Source organism: Bufo gargarizans, chromosome 6 (assembly GCF_014858855.1).
Source record: "Bufo gargarizans isolate SCDJY-AF-19 chromosome 6, ASM1485885v1, whole genome shotgun sequence".
In the NCBI taxonomy this organism is placed as follows: Eukaryota; Metazoa; Chordata; class Amphibia; order Anura; family Bufonidae; genus Bufo; species Bufo gargarizans.
The window spans coordinates 273,575,754-273,593,633 of NC_058085.1; the positions used below are offsets into that span (position 1 = coordinate 273,575,754).

Below are 17,880 nucleotides of genomic sequence, written 5' to 3' on the forward strand. Positions count from 1 at the left end.
TACAATTACCGTTCCTTTAAAGATGATTTTCACAGAGCTTGTCTATGTTTAGTAAATCGCAGTTTGAGCAATAGCCAAAAAGGGGCCCAAAGAAGCTGAGCACAGTGCCACATTTATACAAACCTAATTTAAAGTGAGAGTAAATATGGCTGCGCTTTCTGTTAGGTTCTGGCAGAAAAAGGATAAAATGCTTGATGGCAACAGTGTATTGTCCATCAGAATAGTGGTATCCATGCTGGAAACATGATGGACCCTATTATGATCAATGATCCCATGTGGCAGTGATGTCTAACATATGCTTCGGATCCTATGCCAGAACAGAAAACTTGTTTTTCGGACAGATGTCAATCACTGAGAAGGCCGCACATGCTCAGTTTCATCCTTCAACTGCCTTCTGAGCTGTGATAGGGAGAGCATAGACACGCCTCCTAGGCTGTGATAGGGAGAGCATGGACACGCCCCCTTAGATGCAGCAGAAAGGACACTCCTCTTGTGTTATGAGCTTGATATATATCTAGCAAAGCAATATATGGGGAGATCTCTAGATCCATGTACAGGGCTGTTTCTAGCTTTGTTACAAAGAGAGGTCTGGTTTTCATTTTTTACATTAGTCATGGGAAAGCCCCTGTAATGCTACAGGGTGGTTTTCCATAGCAACCAATCAGAGACCAATAAGAGACCTATAGGAACTGAAATGCATCTGTATAGCGCCACCTGCTGTTAGTTTTTTTTCTTATTAGTTTAGCAAAAATGGCTACAATGACTGTAACAGAAAATGAAAATATCTATGAATATAAGTAAATCTAATTACCAGACTTTGGCTGTTTTATATTTACTGATATATGGAAAACTTTACATTTTGGTTGGAAACCTTTTTGAGGTTAGAACTATTAGATCTATGGCTTGGCCACAGCTCAAAGTCTGCACCATGAAGGTTTAGTCCTAGAGTCCTTCTGATATACTATAACAGGGCTGGCCAACCTGCGGCTCTCCAGCTGTTGTAAAACTACAATTCCCACCATGCCCTGCTGTAGTCTGATAGCTGTAGGCTGCCTGAGCATGCTGGGAGTTGTAGTTTTGCAACAGCTGGAGAGCCGCAGGTTGGCCAGCCCTGTACTATAATCTTCCTTTTGAAAACATGCATAATCCTGCGGATGGTGATTGTGATGTCCCGGGATGTTGAGAAGTAGACACACATTGGCCCATATTTACTAATGTAAATGCAATAATATTTTGGCATAAATAGTCCCAAAATATGGTGCAATTTGACACATCTAGTTTTTATCTGTGTTTTGCCTGAAAAGTGCGTGTTGCTTAAAGTGGTTATCCCATCATAATGATCACTGTTAAATCTGTTAATGATTTGACAGTGATCATTTTTGTAAATATATTTGATTAACAAATTCCCACCGTTTAGGATAAAATTCTGTCTTAAAGTAAGCCATTCAAAAGTTGGAGTTGGAGAAAAGTGTCCATCCCTGCATCACATTTATCATCCAGCCTGATCCACTGTGATAAATCTGGTGCAGGTCTAAACAGTATGTCTAAGCTTACGCCATCTATAGCATTAGTAGCATTAGTAAATCTGCCCTTATATATGTTAACACTTAGAGGAAAATGTATGATGATGGCCCTATTGCAGACAGTTTTGATTTGAGATTGGCAAAATGTGCACCAAATTTACCAAAAGTCATATGTTGTTTGCCGCATTTGGTGCATCTTTAAACCTACAGCTTTTGTGGATAAATGCTACTTCAGTTTTCCTATAACATCTCTGCCACTAGAGTCATTTTGCAACTCTGCTGTGTGAATTTATTGTAAAAAGTTGCAGTTATAAATCTGGCAAGAAACTGATTTACATACTGTCACGATACTGTCAGTGATGGTAGACTTCACAGACTCTAATGGTTAAAAAGTTCAAATCACTGTTTATTTTGTGCAAAACACTATAAGGGCAGCCAAAGCTATGCAGTCATTTTGGAAGAACTTCACAGAAGCATAAACACAAAACAAAACACCGGCCTGTTTGGGCGCTAACTATACAGATGTTCACCCCACCTAGGTACTTCTATACAAACAGGGGGATCAGAATTTTAACAACAAGCAGGTCTTGAAGATTCCTGACACCAAATGAGCATGTTAGCCCTGTATGTATTCACCCTGTAATGAACCCAGCAGTAGTGTAGGGCGAGCATGCTCGCAGCCAATAAACGTGCGGGGATGTACTGGCCCTCACTGTAATGCCGTAGCCATGTTGGTTACTGGCATTACAGTGATTGACTGTCCAGAACACGTCATCGGGTGCTATATAGCACCTGATGACAAGTGGTTCGGCTCAGTCTTAGTCAGGGAGAGCTGCAGCAGAAGGGACAGAGAGTGTAGGGACAGGAATTGTTTAGTGTTGAAAGTTGTTAGAGACCCAAAAGTCATTTTAAGGACTATTGTTTTATCTGGCTTCTATATATATTATTAGCACAACCGGCACTAAATTGTGTGCAATTGTTTGACCGCTGCTGACAGTGACACAACCTCTGCTACATCTGTTGTATTACATTAGCGCATGCTAAATATCTGTGACATTCAACGCAATTGTTTGGCCGCTGGAGACAGCGACATTACCTGCGCTACATCTCCTGCATAACGCTTGCGCATCCTAAATATCTGTGACATTCAGTCTATTTATTTTGCTGCTGGTGACAGCGACATTACCTGCGCTACATCACCTGTATAACGTTTGCGCATCCTAAATATCTGTGACATTCAGTCTAATTTATTTGCGCATACACTTACGAAACCTGCACTACTGTATGTGTGACATACTTGCAAGCATATATACCATTTAATATGCTCAAGGCAAGCAGTAAGGGACGGGGAAGTGGCCGTGCTGCTGATGGCGCACACAGAGCCGTGGCCCTGTAAACACACTCATCCACAATACCTAGCTTCATGTCCCAGTTTGGACGGCGCAGGACACCACTCTCGAAGTCACACTAGTGCGACCAGGTGGTCGGTTGGATTGCAGCAGATAATACTTCCAGTCGGTTAAGTACCACCCTGTCTTACACAAAGTCCAGTCTCAGTAGCCAAGAGTCTGGTCAACAGAATCCTCACCCTGATCCTCCTTCCTCCCACCATGGAGAGTCTTGCCAAACAAGTGATCTCACACTCAGATAATCCGAGGAGCTCTTTTCAGCACCATTCCTTGATTTGGGCCTATCGCCAAGCCCGCTTGATGAGGGAAATGAGGAGATCTTGCACACTGATTCCCAAACTCTTGAGCATCCACAGTAAGAAGAAGATGACGGTGGGGAATGGCAATTTGTGTTTCACAAGGTGGATGATGATGAGACACAGTTGCCAATAAGTCAATGGCAATAAGTGTCTCAAGAGGTTGATGATGAGGATGAGACACAGTTGTCAATAAGTAAGGTTCTTGTTAGGTCAAGTCAGGAGGATGACCAGAGTGAGGAAGTGGAAGAGGAGGTGGTGGACGATGAAATCACTGACCCAACCTGGGAAGCACTGCAACAGGCTGGAAGAGGCAGTGGGGTGGCAAAAGGGAGAAGGCGGGCCACACCAACAGGCCCGCAAATCTTCCTTGCCAAGGGACAGGTGTTCCACAGTATGGCGCTTTTTGAGAAAAGTGCGGCTGATAAAAGAATTGTCATTTGCAACCTTTGCTGTACCAAAATGAGCAGGGGCGTGAACACTAGCAACCTCACCACCACCAGCATGATCCGCCACATGGCATCAAAGCACCCTAATAGGTGGGCCAAACGCCTGGGTCCGCAATCAGTGTCTGCGGGTCACACCACTGCCTCCTCTTCTCCTGTGTTACCTGCTGGCCAATCCACTGTCCAAGACTCAGGCCCGGATGCCTCCCGCCCTGCACCTTGACCTTCGCAAACACCATCCTCTAGCACATCCACTTCTGTGTCCCAGCGCAGCGTACAGATGTCTATACCCCAAGCCTTTGAACGAAACTGCAAATACCCAGCCATTCACCCACAGGCCATAGCACTAGATGCGCACCTTTCCAAATTGCTGGCCCTGGAAATGTTGCCATTTAGGCTTGTGAACACTGAGGCTTTCCGCCGCCTGATGGTGGTGGCCGTCCCTCTATACTCAGTCCCCAGCCGCCACTATTTTTCCCGGTGTGCAGTCCTCACCTTACACCAGCATGTGTCCCGTAACATCACCTGTGCTCTGACCAACGCAGTTGTTTGTAAGGTCCACTTAACGACTGACACATGGACAAGTGCTTGTGGCCAGGGATGCTACATTTCCCTGACAGCACACTGGGTGAACGTTGTGGAGGCCGGGAGCGAGTCGTACCCTGGGATGGCACAGGTGCTACAGACGCCAATGATTGCGGGCCCTACTTCTATCAGGATTTCCGCCACCACCTACATTAGTGGCTGCAACCCCCCTTCTCATCCTCCACTTTCTCCTTCATTTCCACCTCTGAATTCTCATCTTTCAGCACCAGTCAGCCATCAGTCAGAAGCTGGAAGCAGTGTAGCACTGCAGTGGGGAAGTGGCAGCAGGCCATGCTGAAACTAATTTGCTTAGGTGACAAACAGCACACCGCCGCAGAGCTGTGGCAGGGGATAAGGGACCAGACTGAGCTGTGGCTGTCGCCACTCAACCTACAACTAGGCATGGGGTGTCTGATAATGGCCGTAACTTGGTGGCGACTTTGAAGCTCGGCAAGCTCACAAACATACCATGCCTAGCCCACGTGTTCAACTTAGTGGTTCAGCGGTTTCTCAAATCCTACCCCAATTTGCCTGAGCTACTGGTGAAGGTGCGCCGCGTGTGTGCCCATTTCCAAAAGTCATCTACAGGTGCTGCCGGTTTGGCAACGTTGCAACAGCGCTTGCAATTGCCAGCTCACCGAATGTTGTGCGACGTGAGCACATGCTGGTACCCCTCATTCCACATGGTGGCCAGGATTTGTGAGCAGCAGAGGGTAGTAGTGTGAATACCAGCTGCAACATGGTCGTCGCCTTTCTAGTCAGCTTCCGCTCTTCACAAGCGACGAGTGGGTATGGATGTCTGACCTCTGTGAGGTTTTGCACAACTTTGAGGAATCAACACAGATGGTGAGCGGTGATGCCGCTATTATCAGCGTAACCATCCCACTTCTGTGTCTACTGAAATGCTTGCTGCTCACAATGAAGGCGGACGCTTTGCATGTGGAAGAGGTGGAAATGGGGGAAGACAGTACACAGGGTGATAGCCAGACCACCCTCCGTTCGTCTTCTCAGCGCAAATTGGAGGAGGAGGAGCAGGAGACGGTTGCCTCCGCTACAGAGGGTAGTACACATAGCAGGTTTATTCCATCTGTTGAGCATGGACGGGCCGAAGAGGAGGAAGAGCATGAATAGATTGAGAGTCCATCCTCGTGATGAGGACAGTGAAGTCTTGTCTGTTGGGACTCTGGCACACATGGCTGACTTTATGTTTTGCTGCCTTTCCCGTGACCCTCGCGTTACACGCATTTTGGCCAACACCGATTACTGGTTGTTCACCCTTCTCGACGCCCGCTACAAAAAGGAACTTCTCATCTCTCATTCCTGTGGTGGAGAGGACTAGCAAAATGGTGCAATAACAGAAGGTCCTTGTGGAAAAATTGCTCCAAAAACTTCTAGGTGACAACACCGGCAGCAGAGTACGTAGTTCCTTGAGCAGCCGAGGAGGGGAGAAAAGGGGAACACACAGCAGTTCCAACAGAGGCAGGGCAACACTCTCCAAGGACTGGGACAGTTTCATGACACCCTGCCAGCACCCTCACCTTGATGCACAGCCTAGTGTCACAAAGAGGGAAAAAAAGTTTTGGAAGATGGTGAAGGAGTACGTGTTAGCATCCTCAGTGATTCCTCTGTGCCTTACAACTATTGGGTGTCCAAGCTGGACACGTGGCACTAAATGGTACACCTTACACCTTGGAGGTGCTGGCCTGCCCTGCCACCAGAGTTTTGTCAGAGCGTGTATTTAGTGCTGCTGGGGGCACAATAACTGATAGCGCATCCCCCTGTCAACTGAAAATGCAGACAGGTTGACTCTTATCAAAATGAACAAGGCCTGGATTGCTCCTGACTACTTTACTCCACCAGAGGAAAGCGGCTGAACATAAAGGCACTTTAAATGTGGCTTTCATGGTGTATTGAATACACTGTATTCCATGCACCCCTTCCACCACAAAAAAGGGTATATGGTTCAATCTTCCTTTTTTTCGTCCTCCTCCATCATATCAACATGCTTATTAGGTTGCCCTCGCTCCTAATGTTTTAATGGGGTCAGCTCAGCAGCAGACCCTCACCCCTAAGGTTTTAAAAGGTCACCAGCAGGCTCTCGCCCTTAAAGAGGACCTTTAACCTGGAAAAACATTGTGAACTAAGTATCCTGACATATACAGCGGCGCCCAGGGATCTCACATCATGCACTTACTATTATCCCTGGGCGCCGCTCCGTTCTCCCGTTATGTCCTCCGGTATCTTCGTTCAGTAGGTTATAGTAGGCGGAGACTTAGGATTCTTGGTTATAGTAGGCGGAGTCTGCCCTTGTTCTGCTGGGCGTCTCCTCCTCCTAGGCTGTAGCGCTGGCCAATCACAGCGCAGAGCTCACAGCCTGGGAGGTTTTTTTTCTCCCAGGCTGTGAGCTGTGTGCTGCGATTTGCTAACGCTACAGCCTAGGAGGAGGAGACGCCCAGCAGAACAAGGGCAGTCTCCTCCTACTATAACCAAGTCCCCGAACATATCGGAGGGCATAACGGGAGAACGGAGCGGCGCCCAGGGATAATACTAAGTGCAGTGAGATCCCTGGGCGCCACTGTATATGCCAGGATACTTAGTTCACAATGTTTTTCCAGGTGAAAGGTCCTCTTTAATGTTTTAGATGGTCAGATCAGCAGCAGGCCCTCGCTACTAATGTTTTAGATGGTCAGAGCAGCAGCAGGTACTCGCCCCTAATGTTTTAGAGGGTCAGCTCAGCAGCAGACCCTCACCACTAATGTTATAGATCGTCAGATCAGCAGCAGGCCCTCGTCCCTAATCTTTTAGACGGTCAGCTCAGCAGCAGACCCTCACCCCTAATATTTTAGAGGGCCATATCAGCAGCAGACCCTCGCTCCTAATGTTTTAGAGGGTCAGCTCAGCAGCAGACCCTCACCCCTAATGTTTTAGAGGGTCACCAGCAGGCCCTCGCCCATAATATTTTAGATGATCAGCTCAGCAGCAGGCCCTCGCCCCTAATGTTTTAGAGGATCACCAGCAGGCCCTTGCTCCTAATGTTTTTGAGGGTCACCAGCAGGCCATCAATCATAATTTTTTAAGGCTGTGTATGATGCCCTCCTTTACGTGTAATGAAGGGTGTATTGGAGTGACGGTTGCTTGTAATTTTTGGCAGCCCTTTCACTTAGTGCATAGGCTTTATGAGTATAGGAGTCCCACTACCTGAACAATTGTACTACAATGTGAATGAGGCCCTCCTTCATGTGATATACAGGTTGTATTGGAGTGCCTCTTCCTTGTAATTTTTGGCAGCACTTGCACTTTATATACAAGTAAATATACAGGAAAGAATGTTTCCTAACAATTTTTCCTCTAAAATTAATTTTATCTTCGGTTTTGTGTGTATTATTGTTAGTCAGTCAAAGTGGCGTACTACTTGGACAACATCGTTCCCAGCAGCGACCTGGGAGTCCAAGATGCATCCAGACATCCTCCCCATGCTGCTCCTGAACCATTTCAGCGGTGTTTCCATCAATTTCTGACCTTTTCCTGTGAACCAGACACCCTCCCCTCTTCAGAGCAGGGGGTGCCTGGTTTAATGCTCAGGTTCTCCCATTGACTTCCATTGTGCTCAGGCGCTCTGTAGAGCACCCGAGAATCCCGATGTGTTCTACTCGAGCACCCAAGCACTTTGGTGCTTGATCAATACCACCCAGCAGCTAAACCTAGGTTTGAATCTGGCTAGAGCAGGCATGGCCAACCTGTGGCTCTCCAGCTGTTGTAAAACTACAACTCCCACCATGCCCTGCTGTAGACTGATATCTGTAGGTATTCTGGGCATGCTGGGAGTATTAGTTTTGCAACAGCTGGAGAGCCACAGGTTGGCCATCCCTGGTGTAAGGAAACCAAGTAGTTTCCTCCCGAACCGCCAGAGCCTGGTGAATATAGCGCTCAGTTTGGGAGTTGAAGTAGACGAATTCCCTCCGAAGTGCCAATAACTTTATAAGACTATTCCCTTAATAAAGCATGCAGATCCCCAAACATCAGCCGAAGTCAAGAAGAAGGGTACAAAATAGAACACCTTTTAATTATAACACACAGGCTTTTTATGCAAGTCCCCATGCAAGGGGACATCCCACAGGGAGGGACACAGTATAGTCAATCAAGTACAATGGAAACATGAAACCCTTCCAGCATAAACATACAATGCCCTCCCCTAGTCATGGAGATAATCAAGCCTTATAAAGTGACAACTTGATTATCAAGTCACAGTTTTCCACAATATCTGAAACACCCCTTTATACATGAGGTATCCCCACAAATAATATATCCCCTGATAGCCCCGATCTGGGTGATCAACATATTCAAATTTCACCCAGATCGGTTTAGGGGTTCTCAAAGAGACATGGAAGTCTTCTGTGACCGATTCACCCTGGGTGGGCTGTCCAAAATAGTTCCATAAGTTTGGGTGTTTTTGCTGGTCACTATAGAAAAAGGGAAAACGAATAAAGTACTGCATGGATTCCTCTGGCTCCTAGCAGCGATTGTTCACCTCCTTTGTATGCACAAAAGTACCGAAAAGCGCTCTTCTAGCTATTTGGTACATATAGATCAAGCGTTTGTTTTGAGACTGGGGTTCGGGGAGTCGAGTGTCCGATTTTAGTTCCAGACACTTGACGACCAAGTTCGGCTGAAAGAAAAATGGCCGCGGTCTCCTCAGCCACATGGCGTTCGGTAGTACGAACACTGGCCGCACACGAAGAGGGCTTACTTGAAACGGGTTTTCAGGTTTAACGAGCCAGGGAGGGTGGTCTTCGTTCGGTAGTTACACCTATCGGCATAGGAAGAAATATTGAAAGAAAAGGGGGATTTCTTCACACCTGGGATAGAGGAAAGTGGTGTACTGGAGTAGGGAAGGAATGGTAGGCTCCTGTCACGAGGGTGTCCCGACCTATCTCTGACCCTGTTGTGCCTGGGGTCAGAAGGTCGCAGCGGATGGCTATGCGCTCAGTTTCTCAAGAGATCGATCCATGACCTAGTGGTGAGAATAGATTCCGGTCCGGGTTTTCCTGCTTAGGTTGGCAATCCTTTTTGTCCCATTTAGGAATCTGTAGCTTTTCCTTTAAGCTGTTCTCTGTCAGTCACTCCCAACTACTATATATTCCCCCTTTCTGCTTTCCTTGTTGCCAGATATAGACCTTCTTTCCAAATCTTCTATTCTGACCTCAGGTGGAGTTGGGACAACTGTTACTGTGGAGCTGTTGGAAATGGTACTGTCAATTCTCTGGTTCTCTCCTGTAGTTGTCTCCCTTCAGGGATTGTTTATCGTGTTTGTGTTGTTTGTCTTTTCCCTGTTGTTACCCTAGGTGTCAGTGGTGAGGACTAGTGCTCCCACCGTCCTACTCACTACTTAAGGCTTATTTCAGGGTAAGCCAGGGACGAGGCACGTGATCAGCGTATGGGTTAGCAGCCTATCAGGGACGTCAGGGCAGCCAGGTGCCAGTGCCAGGTAAGCTAGGGACCACTCCTCACTCTCCCTAGTGGAAGGGTACTCCCAGGGGTCAAGTCCTGGGGAAAAAAAGTGTGGGAACTCACCCAAGATCCACTGCAACCCCCCCCCCCCTCCAAAAAATAAAAAAGCACAGAAAATCTAGCATGCTGTAATTTGTGTCGCTGCGAACTAAAAAATAAATAAAAAAAATAACACTTTTAGAAAAGTTTGTCCTGGGATTCGATCTCATGACCTCTACACAGCAGAAGCAAGGCATATGCCCTCACAGCTATGAAAGCTGCCTAGCTTGTTACTTAAAAAAAAAATAATATATAAGACTTCTACTGTAGGTAACTTTGCCCACTGTGTATGGATGTAGCAGAGCTGGGTGTGTTGGGGCAGCTGTCATGTGTATAGTTGTACACTAGGTATCAGTACACTAGGTATCAGTAGAAGTATCAGAAAAAAAAAAAAAAACACTTTTAGAAAAGTTTATCCTGGGATTCGAACTCATGACCTCTACACATTACAGGCAAGGCATTTACCCTCACAGCCATAAAAGCTGTTGAGGTAGTTGCTTAAAAAAAAAAAACTAAGACTTCTACTTATACCTAGTGTACAACCATACACATGACAGCTGCCCCAACACACCCAGCTCTGCTACATCCATACACAGTGGGCAGCTGTCATGTGTATGGTTGTACACTAGGTCAGTGTTTCCCAACCAGTGTGCCTCCAGCTGTTGCAAAACTACAACTCCCAGCATGCACGGACAGACTTTGGTTGTGCGGGCATGCTGGGAGTTGTAGTTTTGCAACAGCTGGAGGCACACTGGTTGGGAAACGCTGCACTAGGTATCAGTAAACTAGGTATCAGTAGAAGTCTTATAAAAAAAAAAAAAAAAACACTTTTAGAAAAGTTTGTCCTGGGATTCGAACTCATGACCTCTACACATCAGAGGCAAGGCATTTACCCTCACAGCCATAAAAGCTGTCTAGGTAGCTGCTTAAAAAAAATAAAATAAGACTTCTACTTATACCTAGTGTACTGATACCTAGTGTACAACCATACACATGACAGCTGCCCCAACACACCCAGCTCTGCTACATCCATACACAGTGGGCAGCTGTCATGTGTATGGTTGTACACTAGGTATCAGTACACTAGGTATAAGTAGAAGTCTTATTTATTTATTTTTTTAAGCAACTACCTAGACAGCTTTCATGGCTGTGAGGGTAAATGCCTTCCTCTGTTGTGTAGAGGTCGTGAGTTCAAATCCCAGGGCAAACTTTTCTAAAAGACATTCTAAATGATCTCGTAGTGAAGGAGATGATGTCATTAGGGGGCGGGGCGCCATGAGAGGAGTCGCAGGCAGCGGCACCGCACAGACAGCTTCCTCTCAACTGAAGCTGCCCCTCCTCCCTTAACCTGCCCTGCACAGTGTGCTCCGTCTCCCCCTGTGAATCTGATTCAGCCGTGTTCTCCTGGCTTGAGGCTGAAAGGGAACGGCGTTCCTGCCATGAAAAAAGTGCAGGAACGCCGTTCCCATGCGTTCCCCCTCCACTCGACCCCTGGGTACTCCTCTTTCCTCCCCTCTGCGTGGCATGTCTGTTACCTGCCATATCAAACGTGATAGTTGTACTACCAACACCTGTCATTCCATAAAAATCCAGCCCATAATACAATTTGAACAAAGTTCCTCAGCAAACTGCACTTTGCTGAAACAACCCAGCTTTCTGAACTACTTTTACCTCTGAGAATTCTGGATAAAATACACACCTCCTCCAGTACTTTACCAGACACTGTTTTACAATACCTAACCACGGCAAATTTTACACCACTTTTCAAAACTGGCACAGGTTGATTAAAAAAGTTTAACATTTTGGTGTAAAACGGCAAATAAAACAATTTTTACTAGATGTATCTTTCGATTTTATATTATGATATTTGGACTTTGCTTGTGAATTTTTTAACTTCTCAATTGATGAAACCCTTTGATCAGTGATATATCTTAATGGCGACCTTATGTTTCACAGATGGAAGGAGTGGTATCCAGGCTTCCTACTAAGCATTGACGCTCACGCTCATAGTGACCTTCCGCTTGACATACAGTTTGATAGTGAGAAAGTAGTTGACTTTGTCATGAACTACACAAAAGCGTAAGTAAAGAATGGCAGATGTAAAAAACTAGATGTAAACTGTCAATACAAATAAGATAATCAGATCACAAAATTGATGCCAATCTCTTCCAACTTCTCTAAAAATTCACACTCTTGACCAAGAATGTATGTTTATTTTACTGAGCAAAGGTCGAGATTCCACTGCCTTTTCTCCTGATCAAACAAAAGTATTGGCATGTAGGATTTGCCATGTGACATCTACCTTTAATTTATATTACATTATAATCTGATCCTGCTGTTACTGGAAAGATTCGGTACTGGTGCATTAGAGTATTTAATGTCACATCTATTTCTGACAGCTCCAACATACCTCCTTCTAGTTGAAAATAAGAATTCAATGTTTGTGCTCTAATGGATATGTCTCCTAGCCTGATATCTCATGAACCTTCACAGGACCACGTAAAGTGAAATGTCTATAAGCTGCCCATACAGATAAGATAAACATCAGGTGAAATGACTGATTTTGACTATTTTGGTCTCCAGATAATCCCCTGACAGATGATGTTGGGGAAGAGAAAGATCGGTTGCACTGAATTTCTCCAAGTTGATAAGCCACCACCAGACGTATATGGCAGTGGCTTACTTTCCTCTCCCTGTTAAAAACACAGACATACACATCTGAATAAGTATATGTGTATGGGGTAATCAGGAGAGAATGAGGTCTGCCAAATTTGTCAACAGCATTTAAAGGGGTTGTCCGGGTTCAGAGCTGAACCCGGACATACCCTTATTTTCACCCCGGCAGCCCTCCTGAGCCTGGCATCGGAGCATCTCATGCTCCGATGCGCTCCCGTGCCCTGCGCTACATCGCGCAGGGCACAGGCTCTTGTGTTTACAATAACACACTGCCGGGCGGTAACTTCCGCCCAGCAGTGTGTTCGGTGACGTCACCGGCTCTGAGGGGCGGGCTTTAGCTCTGCCCTAGCCGTTTTACTGGCTAGGGCAGAGCCAAATCCCGCCCATCAGTGCCGGTGACGTCACCGGGGTTCCTGTCAGCCCCATAGAGAGCCCCGGTACGTCACCGGAACTCAGAAAAATGCCTTTGCCCTGCGCGATTTAGCGCAGGGCAAAGGAGAGCATCGGAGCATGAACTGCTCCGATGCTCATGTCAGGGGGGCTGCCGGGGTGGAAATGGAGGGATGTCCAGGTTCAGCTCTGAACCTGGACAACCCCTTTAAAGGGCACAAACGCCTTTGGTAAGCATGTTGATGGTTGATCGTTAACACCTACCAAATTAACCTCCCTTAATTAAAATATACCTTTTATTAAACATACATTAAAAATATATATGAAAACCTCTACAAGTAGTGCATTTTTAAATCATACATAGTCAAAAATTGTACCGACCAAATAGGGTCTAAATTGTAGGCAAATGGGCCATACATGTGAGAACCTTACCTAGGGTCTACTTCCCAACTATATTGTTTGGAGTAGATATCAGACTGAGGAACTGAATCATTGGATCACCATCGGACTGACTCCCACATACTATATTACCCCCTGAAGAACCAGTGAGAATTGGGGATATTTGTGTTTCTTTTTTTCTGTCCCTAGGGACCCATTTAACTGGACTATATCTTTTTTATAGTTCCTATGGGACTACCCTGTATATGTGAAAGTTTATCTATTGATTGGGAATAACATCTTACTTTTTTAGGGCAAGTGTAGGGATTGTAAGGGTTTAGCCACTGAGAGGTGGGGTTGCCCCTTTCGGGGAGAGTGCTCTGCCTGTAGGCAGGGAGAGGTCCAGGGGTGGAATAGAGATACATATGCTATTCCTAGTGATGAGCGGCATAGGCAATATTCGTTTTTACGATATTTCACACATTTTTTTGCATAATATTCGCAATAAATTCAAGAATTCTAGAATTCGTGATCTCCAGTCATTATTTTCACGAGTGCGCAAATCGGCACTAAATGATGCGCATATATTTTGCGTAATACATGGAACTCCACATTTTATCAGGTTTGAGTACATATTACTGATTGGTGCACTAAGTATTGTTGTGACATCACAGCACTATGTCTGTAGCATGTATGTATGGAGAGCAGAGAAACAGTAACTCCTATCACACTACCTAACACCCTGCACATAGCTACACTATATCACTATCTAACCTATACTGACTATCCCTCACTAACTATCTGTACATATATATATATGAGCTAACTAATGTAATTGGATAAGGAATAGGATCCAGTTGAAAGCACAGAGCACAGCAATGACGCTGCTCTCTCAGAACTGCAAAAAAACTGCAGAAAATGGCCGCTGGGGAGGTTCTTATATAGTATGGGGTAGGTAAATTTCCTATTGGTTTCTAGGGATGTTGCTAAGCCCTGACAAAGATATTGCAGCCCTCTCATTGGCTCACAAGCAAGAAGGGAGGTTACTGATGAAAAAAAAAATTACGAATATATAGCACTATATTCTACATCTGCCGATATTCGCAATAAAAAATTGCGATTAGAATATTCACGATCAACACTAGTTATTCCCAATAATACCTGGAGCCGGAGAAGTTTTTGGGACACATTGAATCAAAAGATGTGAACGCGAATTATATGTGGAATCCCACTCTCCTATGATATCCTGTGTCAACAAACCGTGAGTATGGAAGGACATTTGCTGTTCCACCTCTTGCTACTCCTGTTTGTTATCCAGATTATATTTTGAGCACACTTGCCTACAATTTAGACCCTATCTGGTCGGTACAATTTTTGACTATGTATGATTTAAAAATGCACTACTTGTAGGTTTTCATATATTTTTTTTAATTTTTTATTTAATAAAAAGTATATTTTCTTAAAGGGAGGTTAATTTGGTAGGTGTGTCGCTTTTCACTCCTGATGAGTATCTAATGTTTGTTATGGTTTTCATGGTTGGATCGTTCTTGAACTAGCTAAAAGACATTTGATTGACCGCATTCAGGCTGATACTTATCTTATGGATAGAGCTGGTTAATAAGAAGATATTCATGGGAAAGTCTTTTTACCAAGCAGGTCCCTGGCAGTCTTTTGCAATTTTATGAGGACCTGTTGCCTCTCCTGACATGTAATAATTATGGAACATCTATTCTTATGACTCTATGTTGTACCATTCCTTTATTATTCCTGCTAAACGCTTATAAAGGAATTGCTAGCAGTCTACAATAAAGGTCCAGATGGGTGTTACCAATTAGAGGTGTATCCCCGCACATTCTGTCACTGGTAGCACTGATTAAAGCAGGAACACATCCTCAACTGGACTTCCATTTTAGACTTTCATTGCAAACTGCTAGCAATTAATTCATAATGTCTAGAAGGAATAATACATGAACTGTATAATACAGACATATAAGAATAGAAGTATTTACTAAACCAGACAAGTTAGGGTACTTTCACACTTGCGTTTTTCTTTTCCGCCATAGAGTTCCGTCCTAGGGGCTCTATACCGCAAAAGAACAAATCAGTTTTATCCCCATGCATTCTGATTGGAGAGCAATCTGTTCAGGATGCATCAGGATGTCTTCAGTTCAGTCATTTGGACTGATCAGGACAGAGAAAAAAACGCAGCGTGCTACGGTTTTATCTCCGGCCCAAAAAAACTGAACACTTGCCTGAATGCCGGATCCGTCATTTTTTTCCGTAGGAATGTATTAGTGCCGGATCCGTCCTTCGGGTCTGTGCATGCGCAGACCGAAAACAAGGTGAAACAAAAATTAATGTCAGATCCGTTTTTCCAGAAAGACAGATCCGGCATTTCAATGCATTTTTCTGACTGATCAGGCATTTTTCAGACTGATCAGGATTCTGATCAGTCTTACAAATGCCATCAGTTGGCATACGTTTTTGCCGGATCACTCTGCCGCAAGCGTGAAAGTAGCCTTGGGAGAGGGGACAAGTTCTCCTTAACGAATTGCAAGATAATTAAAGGGCAAGCTACCAAAGCTAGTTTTAGAAGTTATCTACGTGGTTGGCTAGTTGGTTAAAACTAAGAAGGCCTCAGAATGCAAAGGATGTGTGTTCATTTGACTGCTACTAATAAAAATTTGGTATCTTACAGGATGGAAAACCTCTTTGTGAACAGTTTTATGCATATGTTCCAGTCCTCATGGAGTGATTTTGCTGACTTTGAACGTATTTTTGTCAGGATTAGTAATACAATATCAGGTGGGTTTCGAACAGGTTGAAACCTTTGAAAAAATTTCCATTTCTATGGGCCATTTCAGTAAGTTAACATGGCCTCTGCTTCAGATTACTGAGCTATTAACATAAGCACATCAGTCTCCATGAATTACATAAAAATATACTAGTATTACTGCCTTGTGTCTTGTAATTTGTCTATAAAATCACTTTTATTAATATGCCAATTACCTCAATAAGGAGCCCAAGGGGCTGTCCCTCCGGCCGTTGGAGCCCAGCCGCGCCCATTACTTTGGAGCCCATGAACAATGAATACATAAACAGTGAGGCGGTGCTGGGCTCAAAGATAATGGGAGCGGCTGGGCTCCAACGGCTGGAAGGACAGCCCCCGGGGCTCCTTATTGAGATAATTAGCATATTAATCAAAGCAATTTTATAGACAAATTATCAGACACAGGGCAGTAATACTAGTATATTTTAATGTAAATCCTGGAGACTGATGTGGTGATGTTAACAGCTCAGTAAGTGAAATCCAGTTGACAGTGTCCCTTTAATGAGAAAATATGCCATAGAATATTGGAGATTAAAATGCCAACAAAGTGGAATTCCAATATTTACAATGACATAGGCACATATAATCCAGAGTATCCAAATGGCATTGGGACAACCTGGTGGCTCGGTGGTCATTGTTGTGCTTTGCAGCATTGGGGTATTAGGTTTGAATTCAGATAAGTGTCACACCAGTGTGGAGTTTGCATATTCCTCTTGTGTTCTAATATTACATTATTGTCGCCCTTAAGAAATGGGGGCTACTCTGGGTAATGACTGATCTGCGTACAGCATCACAGAATATGTTGGCACCGTTTAAGCAACAGGGTGAATAGGGCTAAAAGAATCTTTTGAGTCAAGCAATTAAGATTTTATCTTGTTTTTTGTAGAATACGTAATGCAGCACTGGCAGGAAGACTTCATGTTTGGTTATCAGTTTCTCAATGGCTGCAATCCAGTTTTAATACAAAAATGCAAGAAATTGCCAGAGAATTTCCCAGTGACCCAAGAAATGGTGGAATGCAGCCTTGAGCGGAATCTCACGCTTCAGGAAGAAATGGAGGTAAATGTATAGTCACCTTAAAAAACTCCAAGCAAATTGTCATAATTAGTAAAAAATAGACCTCATTAGGTCCCTTAGCATACTAGGGCTGGCCCTCAAATGCAACTTTCCAATATTCTCTGCACTTTGTAGGTCTTTGGCATAACAACTACTGCTGCATGTTAGGGCTCATTCACACAAATGTATCAGTTTTTGCGGACCACAAATCGTGGATCCGCAAAACACAGATACAGGCTGTGTTCTTTCCACATTTTTGTGGATCATAATGTCGTTCTCCATGATGGAAAAACTTATTCTAGTCAGCAAATACAGACAAGAATAGGACATTATCTATCTTGTTTGCAGGCCACGGAACAGAACTATGGATGCAGCCAACACACCGTTTGCTGTCCGCATCTTTTGCGGCCCCATTGAAATCAATAGGTCCACATCTGATACGCAAAATTGCAGAACGGATGCGGGCAGATAAATATGGTCGTGTGAATGGGCCATTTTTAGGTGATACAGGAGAAGTTGCCAAAAGACGTCCCCTTCTCTGACATCACTTCCTTCTCTGACATCACTTCCGTCTTCTGCACACAGACTTCCTGCTCTGTCTGCCTCATGCATGTACTCTGCACATAAGACAGGTAATACTGACCTATGAAATAGAACAAATGGCTGAACTGGAGCTGAAAGCTGTGCACAGTGCATGCAGGGGACGGGCAGAGCAGGAAGTGTGTGAAATACAGTTTCAGCCAA

At 44.7% G+C, this 17,880-nt stretch overlaps 1 protein-coding gene across 1 annotated transcript in view; it reads left to right on the plus strand.

The window, feature by feature from the left end:
* Nucleotides 1-17,880, plus strand: part of ALOX5 (arachidonate 5-lipoxygenase) — a 129,827-nt gene that overhangs the window by 66,430 nt on the left and 45,517 nt on the right. Inside the window, exons 4-6 of the mRNA XM_044296351.1 lie at nucleotides 11,763-11,885; nucleotides 15,949-16,055; nucleotides 16,967-17,139. Coding sequence (XP_044152286.1) covers nucleotides 11,763-11,885; nucleotides 15,949-16,055; nucleotides 16,967-17,139 — 403 coding nt within the window. The remainder of the gene's footprint in view (nucleotides 1-11,762; nucleotides 11,886-15,948; nucleotides 16,056-16,966; nucleotides 17,140-17,880) is intronic.